The 12,675-nt window shown below is 37.8% G+C and overlaps 1 protein-coding gene across 1 annotated transcript in view; it reads left to right on the top strand.

Moving 5' to 3' along the window:
• The window catches only part of SLC27A6 (solute carrier family 27 member 6), an 81,184-nt gene that overhangs the window by 37,429 nt on the left and 31,080 nt on the right, over window positions 1–12,675 (top strand). The window contains exon 5 of the mRNA XM_081501843.1: window positions 10,067–10,261. Coding sequence (XP_081357969.1) covers window positions 10,067–10,261 — 195 coding nt within the window. The remainder of the gene's footprint in view (window positions 1–10,066; window positions 10,262–12,675) is intronic.

Raw genomic sequence — 12,675 nt, 5'->3', positions numbered from 1 at the left:
CAGCTGAGCCTATACTGTCTTAGCAATAGGGGACTCTGCTTTCAAATCCTCTTAGGTCCTTTCTTGAAAGAGTCCTCTGGCCTCTCCCCTCCACCATTCCTTTCCTGCTTAATGTAAAATCTGCTCTTTTGTGCCTGTTTTCTTGATAACAGAATTCTCTCATACCCTGTTTGAATTTAAGTTTCTTTGTCCCTGTTCTGTGACACCCACAGGGCTTGCTGTCTGTATTTTTCCAGTGTGTAGTAGTAGAGTGTGCATGAAAGAAGCAAACTGTTGGAATGTTATAGTCATTCTTATTACAGGGATGCGTGGGGTGTGATACTTGTACATTTGTGATTACAGTGGGTTTTAGAGAAAAAAGGTCTTCTGTTAAATAGAATCAAGATGGAAGAATCGTAATCCCTAACACATGTTGTATGTTTTTGATGATCCTTTACGAATTACACCATACTTTTGTTTTGTGCCTTAAGTCACTGCTTGTCCAGGGCTAAAAGGCAGAAAGATCTGCCCCTTTGTTTTCGCTGTGAGTTGGGTTTTTTTTGGGGGGGTGGGGGTCTCTCCATCTATCAACAGTCTTTGTTTCCTGAGAAATCAGGGTTGATACACAAAATTACCTATATGAAAACAGAGCCTCCAGAGTTTCACTTTTCACAGGGATACAAAGAGACTATTCAGCCTGGGTGTGTTGTAGATTCACTGAGTAGGACTGAACACATGGTTTGGAAGAAGGAGGCTTTGTTTCTAAGAGGCATTGTTAGAGACCCGCTTATTCCAGCACAGGACTAAATCTGTGACTGGGTAGGAGGTAACTGCAGTTCAGCCACTCCCTCAAATACAGAAGCTCAACAGACACTCCTGGAAAACAGCTCCCAGATGATATTTTGAAGAAACAAGAGCCTTGGTACAAATTACTTTGACTCCTCCACTGCTATGGGCACATCATTGTGATGCGTGGCACTGCAAGCCAGAGAGAAACTGTCTACTGGAAACTGTGACCCTGGAATGTCGGCATTGAAAGCTCTGATCCATTGAGCAAGTTCTCTCAAATTTCAAATGGGATTTTAAAGGGTTGACAATAAAATGTGTCTGTTATGTATATAATGAAGTGGTTTACTCTGTGTGTGCACCAGTGTGTAAAACCCATGAGCCCTTACTGTTAAATTAGAATTTTCCTTTTTTTATTGCTACTAAATAGTTTTATGTATTTATTTATTTTTGGCTGTGCTTGGTCTTGTTGCTGCAAGGGCTTTTCTCTAGTTGTGGAGAGTGAGGTCTCGTCTCTAGCTGTGGTATGAGGGCTTCTCATTGCAGTGGCTTCTCTTGTTGCAGAGCACAGGCTGTTGCAGGCTTCAGCAGTTTGGGCTCCCAGGCTCTAGAGCACAGTCTCCATAGTTGTGGCACACAGGCATATTTTCTCCACGTCATGTGGGATCTTCGCAGATCAGGGATCAAACTCGTGTCTCCTGCATTGGCAGGCAGGTTCTTTACCACTAAGCCACCAGGGAAGCCCAGACACCCAGGTTTCAATTGTTTTCTATTACTAAAATCAAGGGGAAAGGCTTGGGAAAATAGAGCAGGAGCTGTTGAGGGGTTTTGAGCTGGTTTTCTCCCTGCTCCCCTTCTTTCTTTCCTGCTGTCCATTCCTCCTTCCTTCCTTCCCTCTCTGCCCACAGAGCACTCAGGCTTTGATGAGTTCACATTCTATCTCTGTTTATTTGATGTTTGACTTTGAACCTGAACTTCATTATCCCAACGTGCAAAATGGGGATAATGCTTCTTATTTCATAGAGTTGTCATGGTGATTAAAAGGAGATAACATAATAACCTGGTCACGGGGTACAGACATACTCCCTTGCTTCTTCTGACATGACTGCAGGCTTGTCTTTCGTTCCCATCCCACACTGTCCAGATTTCTGCTTTGCCCTCTTTCTTGGACTCTCTCTGTCTTGGTTTCTGATCGTTAAGTCTCTTTATTTGCATGTGTCTCGTTCTGTGTGCCTCCACACTGATGCCTGTGTGTGCAGCTGTGCATCTCTGTGTGTGTGCTTCTCTCTGTCTCCAGTATATCCGTGTCTAGTTTATATCTTTTTTTTTTTTGGCTTTGTGTGTGTATGCATGTGTATGTGTGAGAGAGAAAACATCCCTCTGTGTGCATGCGTCTTTGTCACTATCTCTCACTCTGTTTGTGTTCTGGATCTCTGTGCTATGTGACTGTGTCTCATTTTATATCCCTGCATGCACGCGCGCGTGTGTGTGTATCTTCAACTCACTGAGTGTCTCTGTGTTTCTCTCACATGCAGATGGGTCTCTATCTGCCTCTGCATATGTCACTGTGTCTATGTTTCTGTGTTGCTCTATTTCACTCCGTTTCTTTTTTTTTCATATTCTCTCTCTCTCTTTGACTCTCTGCCTTTCCTCTTTCCATCTGTCTCTTTGACTCTGCCATTCTATGTCTTTCTTTTGTGTATGTGCCTATGTAGGTGCTATGTGTTCATTTGTTCATTTAATTGTGCTTATATTTATGCAAGCTCTCCTCATACTGTTCCCAACACAGCCTAGATATCCAGTGACATTTAGGTAGTAACCTCATAACTCAGGAAGAAATGAAAGCAATCGGAATTTTTCCTAAAAGAAGTCTTTAAGAGACTTTCAGACAGAGAGGAACTTCTTTAAATTATAGATGGGCATTAGGAAGATTGAGACTTCCCAGGTGACGCTAGTGGTAAAGAACCTGCCTGCCAATGCAGGAGACGTGAAAGACAAGAGTTCAGTCCCTGGGTCGGGAAGATCCCTTGGAGGAGGGCATGGTAACCCATTCCTGTATTCTTGCCTGGAGAATCCCATGGACAGAGGAGCCTGGCGGGCTACAGTCATGGGGTTGCAAAAAAGAGTCAGACACAACTGAAGTGACTTGGCACACATGCATTAGGACGATTTGGTTGAATTTTAGATGATTTACCACTGATTTCACAAATCATCTTCAAAAAGGACACATGTGAGATTAAGTGTAATTCACAACCTCAGACCCTGCTCTCAATTTCCATATCAGTTCAGTTCAGTCGCTCAGTTGTGTCCGACCCTTTGCGACCCTTATGGACTGCAGCACGCCAGGCTTCCCTGTCCATCACCAACTCCCAGAGCTTGCTCAAACTCATGTCCATCGAGTTGATGATGCCATCCAACCATCTCATCCTCTGTCATCCCCTTCTCCTCTTGCCTTCAATCTTTCCCAGCATCAGGGTCTTTTCCAACAAGTCAGTTCTTAGCATCAGGTGGCCAAAGTATTGGAGCTTCTGCTTCAGCATCAGTCCTTCCAGTGAATATTCAGGGCTGATTTCTTTTAGGATTGACTGATTTGATCTCCTTGCAGTACAAGAGACTCTCAAGAATCTCAATTTTCATATATACCAGGGTATGCTTGAAGTCTCCCTTTACCAATCTTGATAATTTTTTTTTCCGCACATTTGTCTTTCTGCTGAGCCTCCTTTACCGTTTCTCTGACCCTATAATGGGTTCCTCCTCTTACCATCTTTTATTTGGACCATTTCAGCTGCTATCTCTTGCAAAACTCTCAGTCTATCATGCCAGTGGTGCCAGCTTACTGTTGTTATTACCTCAGGCTCTGCTTGATACCTTCCCTTGGCTTCCAGTCATCTTGCAGGGTCACCAAGAGAGCTTCCCAACATCACTAGGTGGGTAGGATTTTTTTTTAAGGCTCATCTTTTTGCCCACCAACCAATGTGCTTGTATACATAAGAAACTCTTCACCTGCTTTACAAATAAAACCAACTCCCCTTTATTTCCAATAAGATAAAGCCCTTCTTTTAGGAAGAAAACATAAAATGAATCTGGATGAAAAACTTAATGAACTAATTTGTAGCACCAGTGTGTTGTCCAGTTTACCAGGTGGTGTTTGCTATGTGTTAATATTAAGTTGTTGCTTTTCTCACTTTGTGTATAATTTAGGGCAGAGGTCAATAAGCTTTTTCCGTAAAGCACCGGATTAGTAATTATTTTAGGATTTGTGGATTATGCTATCTGGCACAACTACTTAGTTCTGCATCTGTATTGCAAAAGCAGGGTAGACAATTCAAATAAATGGGTATGATTCTGTCCTAATAAAACTTTATTGACTAAAAGAGGAAGTAGGCTGGATTTAGCCCCAGGTTACCCTTGATAACATCTTGATGGCATTTATAATAACATCTCCCTGGGTATTATATATCTTTCAAGTAAAGTTTCCACTCCTGTGTAAACTAGTCTTTTAAAAGCTTCTGTTTCCCTTCTCCCCTCACCTCTCCATGTATGTGTATATATGTGATTTTGTGTGGGTGTATGCTAAATATAATTATATAGTTTGGTCTTGCTCCAGAGCTTCATATATTTTTATATCATTATTATAAATAAAAGAATCATATTATTTTCATTTATATATTTCCCTGCTCATGATTTTAATCAGATAAACAAAAATCTGAATAATGTCATCGAAACTTTAGATTGTATCTCAATAAACTGTAAAATAACTGTAATTTATATACCTTATATTAATTATGCCATTTATATTTTACTCTTAGGAGTATATGCATACCAACAACAGAAGAAATATTCATTCTCTTTTTTCCCACAACACTAAATAATGAATCTGTTGACCTTTCTTCATACCCCTCAAAGCATGATCTTCTGGGTTTTCTTTTAAAGGAAAAAAAAATAGAATAAATATTTAAACACTTTAAATAAATACATATCTGAAGAGTTAAATACATGAATTTAATATTTCTAGACAAAAGCCTTTTCCTAGTTTTAGTGATTTTATTTTCTATATCATTGAATGACTCTGAATGAATGTTCTTATTTATTAATAGTAAGCTTATATAGCTATAGACCACACAGGTTAAAATCTATGTAATTGAGTTTGCAAACAACCTTCTTACTGGTTTTCCAGAGTGTGCCAGTTCATTTTATAATTAATGATACTTGCTAAAACTCGTCTCTTACCTGAAAATCATCCAGGAGTCATGCCGTACGAAAGATCGTTCTCTGTTAAAGCAGAATAAATCCTAAGATTTGCAGGACTACTATTTTATATACGAAGATGGCAGTGAAAAATCCCTGAGCTGGTTCCATGCCAGGTGGGCAGTATTGGACATGCCCATGGGAGGAGGAATCAGGACAGAATTGCTCCTAGTTGTATTTAGTGGTAGAGAAGAATCCTCTGTCTTGGAAGAAGCTACTGTGATTGAGTGACGTTTTTATTTATTCATTTTGTTTTGTTTCTCTATCAGTGGAATATTTACCTTAAGAGTTTGCCTTAAGAGTTTAAAGGCCTAAGGAAGTCAGCAAGTCAGATTCTGATGTATCCACAACCCTTGGCTCTTATTTTATTTTTTTAATTAGATTTTTATTTTACTAAACTAGTACTTTTACAATTTTAAAAAAAATCAGATAGTACTCTCAAGAGAAACGGTACCCAATGCTGTCAATACATGATCTCTAGAGGTAAATATATTTAATTATTTTAAGATGTTTTGATTATTATTTACTTCCATATTTCTTTTTTAAAAAAATAATTTTATTAATGTATTTATTTTTGGCTGTGCTGGGTCTCCATTGCTGCACAGGCTTTTCTCTAGTTGTGGCGAGCAGGGGCTACACTCTAGTTGTGGTACATGGGTTCTCATTGCAGCGGCTTCTCTTGTGGAACATGGGCTCTAGGGCACCCAGACTTCAGCAGTTGCAGCACATGGGCTCAGTAGTTGCGGCTCCCAGGCGCTAGAGCACAGGCTCAATAACTGTAGCACAGGGGCTCAGTTGCTCTGTGGCATGTGGGATCTTTCTGAATCAGGGATCTAGCCCATGTTCCCTGCATTGGCAGGAGGATTCTTTACCACTGAGCCACCAGGGAAGCCCCTACTTCTATATTTCTTAATAAAACATGTGTGTTACTATTTCTGGATTTTTCAGTTTTAGCTGTCATCTGCTGCCCTTCCTACTCACATAGTCACTCATGCACACAGATTTTTCTTCTCCCTATGTGGCACCAATCTAATTATATTAATGTTTTAAAATATTTTGTTTAAAAATATATTGATGATTAGTTGTTTTCATTTTAAAAGGTCATATGTAGTTTATTCATAGCTAACACACAATGTAATTAAAATATAATAATAATTTTAAGCTTTTTATTCCTGATACTAATTGACTTTTAAAATTTTGTTTTCTAAATGCCTGTTACTAATTCATCTCAAAACTTTCCATTATAGCTGAAATTTCTGAACATGATTTAATTACACTTCAAGTATTTTTTATCATTTTTATTCACTTTCTTCTTGAAGATATTCCCCTAGGTATCACCAAAAATCAGTCATTGTCCTACTAAATGTAAACAATATTCTGATTTCTACCTCTGCAGATTAGTTTGGCTCTTAGATCTCACCACTTAATATTCAGGCTTGCATTGAATCTACTGTTTTCAATAGATTCCTACACCTGAAATGGTGTCCGGTTGGGCTTCTCCAGAGAGGAAGTCTCAAGTATTTGACCAATGTGCAGAGGGCAGACTCCCATATACATTGTCTGTATTAGGGTGTCTAGGAGTGCAGCTGCTTCCTAAACAAGTTTGCAACCAAGATTTCTGCCTTCCTCATGTTCTTTTGTTTTTTTGTTTTGATGCTTTGTTGACACACTCTGGAGTGTGTATTGTGTTCCCAAATGCAGGCTTAGAGTTCAAAATTATCCACTCTGCTTAGTCACATGCCCCTTATCTCTTCACTTCTCAGGTTGAGAAATTACCTTTCCCATTCTCTGTGTTCTTTAAAGTTAATAGATTAAAATCTCCTTTAAGACTGAGAAGGAACTGAGATAAAGAATGTTCATCAGGCCATTTTTAATTGTGTCAGGGACAGTGTTCTCTATCTTATTATTATTGCTGACTTATTATTATTTCTTGTTATTTTATATTACTTTTGTAAGGATGATGGTACATCAGAGGGAATCATGGTTTTACCATGACTAAGCTGATATTATATCCTTACTGTAACTTCTTAATTGAGGTATACTGTGGAAAATTCTGAAAGAGAAGAGAATAACAGACCACCTGACCTGCCTCTTGAGAAACCTGTATGCAGGTCAGGAAGCAACAGTTAGAACTGGACATGGAACAACAGACTGGTGCCAAATAGGGAAAGGAGTACGTCAAGGCTGTATATTGTCACCATGCTTACTTAACTTATATGTACAGTACATCATGAGAAACACTGGGCTGGAAGAAACACAAGCTGGAATCAAGATTGCCGGGAGAAATATCAATAACCTCAGATATGCAGATGACACCACCCTTATGGCAGAAAGTGAAGAAGAACTAAAGAGCCTCTTGATGAAAGTGAAAGAGGAGGGTGAAAAAGTTGGCTTAAAGCTCAACATTCAGAAAACTAAGATAATGGCATCTGGTCCCATCACTTCATGGCAAATAAATGGGGAACAGTGGAAACAGTGGCTGACTTTATTTTTCTGGGGTCCAAAATCACTGCAGATGGTGACTGCAACCATGAAATTAAAAGACGCTTACTCCTTGGAAGGCAGGTTATGACCAACCTAGATAGCATATTAAAAAGCAGAGACATTACTTTGCCAACAAAGGTCCGTCTAGTCAACGCTATGGTTTTTCCAGTGGTCATGTATGGATGTGAGAGTTGGACGGTGAAGAAAGCTGAGCAGCGCAGATTTGATGCTTTTGAACTGTGGTGTTGGAGAAGACTCTTGAGAGTCCCTTGGACTGCAAGGAGATCCAGTCAATCCATCCTAGAGGAGATCAATCCTGGGTGTTCATTGGAAGGACTGATGTTGAAGCTGAAACTCCAATACTTTGGCCACCTCATGCGAAGAGTTGACTCACTGGAAAAGACCCTGATGCTGGGTAGGATTGGGGGCAGGAGGAGAAGGAGACGACAGAGGATGAGATGGTTGGATGACATCACTGACTCGATGGACATGGGTTTGGGTAGACTCCGGCATTTGGTGATGGACAGAGAGGCCTGGCGTGCTGCATTTCATGGGGTTGCAAAGAGTCAGACACGACTGAGTGACTGAACTGAACTGATTAGTTTTAGGTATGCAATATAATGATTCAGTCTATTGTATGTATTGCAAATTGATCACCAATGTAAGTCTAATTAATATTCAAAACCATTCATAGTTTCAAATTTTCTTTTCCTTGTGATAAGAACTTTTAAGATTTACAGTGACCCTTGAATAGCATGGATTTGAACTGCAAAGGTCCACTTATTCACAGATTTTTTTCAGTAGTAAATATCACAGTATTACATGATCTGCTGTTGTTGAATCTAGGAATGTGGAACTGATGATACTAAGGACCAGCTAGAAGTTATGTTTGGATTTTCTACTGCATGGTGGGTCCTTGTCCTAAATCCCTGGTTGTTTAAGACAGTCAACTCTGGTGGCTCACATGGTAAAGTGTCTGCCTACAATGCAGGATATCCGGGTTCAATCCCTGGGTCAGGAAGATCTCCTGGAGAAGGAGATCCCACTCCAGAATGCTTGCTTGGAAAATCCCATGGACGGAGGAACCTGGTAGGCTGCAGTCCATGGGATCGCAACGAGTCGGACACGACTGAGCGACTTCACTTTCTACTCTCTTAGCAACTTTCAAATATGCAATTCAGTATTGTTAATTATAGTCACCATGCTGTGTTGTGCATCCCCAGGACTTGCTTATTTTATGACTAGAGATTTGTACATTTTGACCCCCTAAACCCATTTTTGCCCACTCCTTACCCTGCCCCTGGCAACCACCAATATGTTTTCTGTTTAGGGTTTTGGGTTTTTGTTTTTGCTGCTGTTTGTTTGTTTTTTTGTCAGATGCCACATATATGTGAGGTCATGCAGTATTTATCTTTCTTTGTCTGACTGATTTCACTTAGCATAATGCCCTGAAAGTCCATCTATGTTGGTAAGATTTCATTCTTCTCTTTGATGGAATAATATTCACGTGTATCTATATCACATTTTCTTCATCCATCTGTTGATGGGCATTAGGGTCTTCCATGTCTTGGCTTTTGTAAATAATGCCACAGTGAATATTTGTTATTGCTGTTCAGTAGCTCATTCATGTCTGACTCTTTGCAGCCCTGTGGACTGCAGCATGCCAGGCTTTCTTGTCCTTCACTCTCTCCTCGAATTGTGTCCGTTGAGTCAGTGATGCCATCCAACCATCTCATCCTCTGTCTCCCCCTTGTCCTCTTGCCTTCAATCTTTCCCAGCATCAGTGTCTTTTCCAATGAGTTGGCTCTTCTTATCAGGTGGCCAAAGTATTGGAGCTTCAGATTCAGAATCAGTCTTTCCAATGAATGTTCAGAGTTGATTTCCTTTAGGACTGACTGGTTTGATCTCCTTCCTGTCCAAGGGACTCTCAAGAGTCTTCTTCAGCACCACAGTTCAAAAGCATCAATTCTTCGATGCTCAGCCTTCTTTATGTTCCACCTCTCACATCTGTACATGACTACTGGAAAAACCATAGCTTTGAATATATAGACCTTTGTCAGCAAAGTGGGTTTGTCTCTGCTTTTTAAAACGCTATCCAGGTTTGTCACAGCTTTTCTTCCAAGGAGCAAGCATCTTTTAATTTCATGGCTGCAGTCACTGTCCGCAGTGATTTTGAAACCCAAGAAAATAAAGTCTGTCACTGTTTCCATTTTTTTTCCCATCTTCATGGGGTGCATTATATTGGATCACATGGTAGTTCTGTCTTTAAATTTTTGAGGAACCTCCATTCTGGTAAGGAAGAAAATATTTATCAGGGAAAATAAGACTTCAGCATCTCAAATTTAGGAGGAGATTTTCCCAGATATAGGAAAATAAAAGCTTTATTACTCTGGACCAGTGTTAGCTCATTAGCTACTGGACACAGTTATGCCACGGACTTACATGAATTTTTTTACTCCTTTCCGTATACAACTTACTTCTGGATGGTTGCCATTTAAGTAATAGCAATGAAAGAAAGAATTGGGAATTGGAATTAATAAATTGAGAGGACAATATTTTCTTCTAACAGAGGGAAGGAGAAAAGGATCATCGGGTGCGTTTGGCAATTGGAAATGGAGCACGCAGTGATGTATGGAGAGAATTCTTAAGCAGATTTGGAAATATTAAGATGTGTGAGTTTTATGGAGCTACTGAAGGAAACATTAGCTTCATGAATCACACTGGGAAAATTGGATCAGTCGGGAGAGCGAATTTCTTCCACAAAGTAAGTACAATATTTTCTTTAAAAAAGAGATATATTAAGATCTGCTAATCTCTCTTCTAGACTTTATACTATAACTTATAGTAAATATTATCACTTTTTTTAAAAAAATTAAGAACTCCTATAAATAACATAGTGGCCTCTAGGTAGACTGTGGTGCCATAGATTATGAAAATCTTGCCTATCTCCCATCTTTTCCCTCTGTAATATGGGGATAATGATAGTTAGTTCTTTTGTTCAGCTTTCAAATTTAATGATAAAATGTATAAACAGCAAGCATAGGTCCTGATATATATTAATTTGATTCTTTTCATTTTCTGTGTTTTCCATCCACAATTTCTACTGTCATTCATTTTTATATTACTCAAAAATTATATGTAGGTTTCTAATATATAGTTTCCTTAAAAACTATGCCAAGATATTACTAACATTTTAAAAGTAGCCAAGAAATTACCTTCTTAGGAGTAAAATACAGCTGATTTCTCAATAGCAACCATGGAAGACAAAATATAACGGACAGATACCTTCAACTTGCTTGGAGAAAATAATTATCAAATAGAATTTATATTCAAGAATAATATTTTTAAAGAATAAAAGTGAAAATTTGAAATAAGCAAATCTTCAAGGGGAAATAAGCAAATTCAGAATCACAGTAGAATATTTTATCTCTTTGATAGAACATGAAAAATTTTTTTTTTGAAGATATAATGTATAAAACAATAAAGAAACTACTTGCACTGATGAACATATATAGGACACTGCATTTAAAAACTGCTGAATATCCATTATTTTTAACCATTTACAAAACATTCACAAAGATTACAGGACCACTTAGTGAATTCCAGCAAATTTCATGGGATTGAATATATATGGATTATGTTCTCTGATAACAGCTTAACTAAGATAGAAATATTTAAAATAACAGCTAGATCTTTTCCTAAATATTTGAAAATGAAGCGTCTCTAAATATCTATGATTCGAAGAAAAAATTATAATAGAAAAATAAAAATAGAAAATACTTTAAGAGGAATGATAATGAAAATGTTACATTGCAAGACTTGTGTACTCAGAGAAGACTAACTGAAAATTAGTGAGCTAAATATCCATTTCTATAATTTAATTTTTAAAAACTGCTAAAACAAACTCAAAGAAAATAAAAGGAAGGAAATGGTAAACAGCATAATTTAAAGAAGTAGAAAAGAAGCATTTAGTGAGTATCAAAAGAGATAAAAGTATAATTTTTAAAAATAAAGAAATAGAGTCAAACCTGGTGTTAATTGCTCTGATATTTGAAACTTAAAGAAGGTACAAACTGTTTTTATATATATGTTCTTAGGGATTATGAAGGTCTTGTTGACATTTTAGAAATTCATGTGAATTGTGAACAAAAATAATTGGTGGAATAATAAGTGCTGATATTATCAAGTACTGCATTCTTTATGGTTAGTTTTCTCAGTGGATTGCACTGGTTCCATTAAAAGTTTGCTATTAATATTAAACATTTTTGGTGAAGCTGAGTCATTCCTAAGTAGTTATGTAGTAGGAATACAATGAAACTTGACTTCATTGTAATTTTCTAATATATTAAATTCTCTGTCAGACTGTTATAATGTCCATAATACAGAAAGTTATGACTGTCTCCAGTTTATTTGGAAAAACTTCTGATTTTTTTTTTTCAGTTTGGAAATGGAAGAAAAAAAAGTACCTAATGTCATATGAATTCTAGTCTTTTATCATTTCATTTTCATGTTGTTTCGTTACATAGCAGGCAATCAGACAAAAATTAGACCGATAATTGTTTCATAATTATGTGAGGAAATTTGATAAGTGTGTCTCTCAAAAGTTTAAACCTATTGGAGGCTTACAGTTACTCTCTCAGAAAGGAGTCAGCCTCTAAACAGAGGTAGGATGTTATAACCAAAAGAAAAAGATGAGGCAGCAGCACAAAGTTCCTGTGACCCAAATCTTCTTCTTGTGTGCTGTGTTTCCTATTTGTTTAAATGCATGAAGGGAGGTGTGTCCCATAAATGCCTCCAAAGCAAATAATATAAAAAATTTGGTGACAGCTCAGTTGAGAGACATCCGCGTAAAAGTTGTAGACTGCCTTCTCCTTTTCTATGCCCAGTAATTACAACTGGGAAGGAAAAAACATGAAATCGAAAGAAATAAAACAAAGAAGGAAGAAAATGAATCTAAATAAAAAACTGCTAAAAAAAAATATGGATGAATATCAAAATAAGTCCCCCCAAATAGCCAGAAAAATAATTTCCCATGGATCAAAAACTTATAATAATATTCTGTTTAAAAATAAGAGCCCAAAGGAAAGTGCAGGAAAGGCATAAATCAACAAAAGCAGTTGAAAGGTAGCCACGCTGAACCCAAAGGAGAAAAATATAAGGGAAAAATGAAAATGTTAC

The sequence above is a fragment of the Giraffa tippelskirchi genome, chromosome 6, assembly GCF_054371585.1.
Source record: "Giraffa tippelskirchi isolate mGirTip1 chromosome 6, T2T-mGirTip1v1.2.pri, whole genome shotgun sequence".
In the NCBI taxonomy this organism is placed as follows: Eukaryota; Metazoa; Chordata; class Mammalia; order Artiodactyla; family Giraffidae; genus Giraffa; species Giraffa tippelskirchi.
The sequence above is the reverse complement of the archived record's forward strand: the minus strand, read 5'-3'. Positions and strand labels throughout refer to the sequence as shown.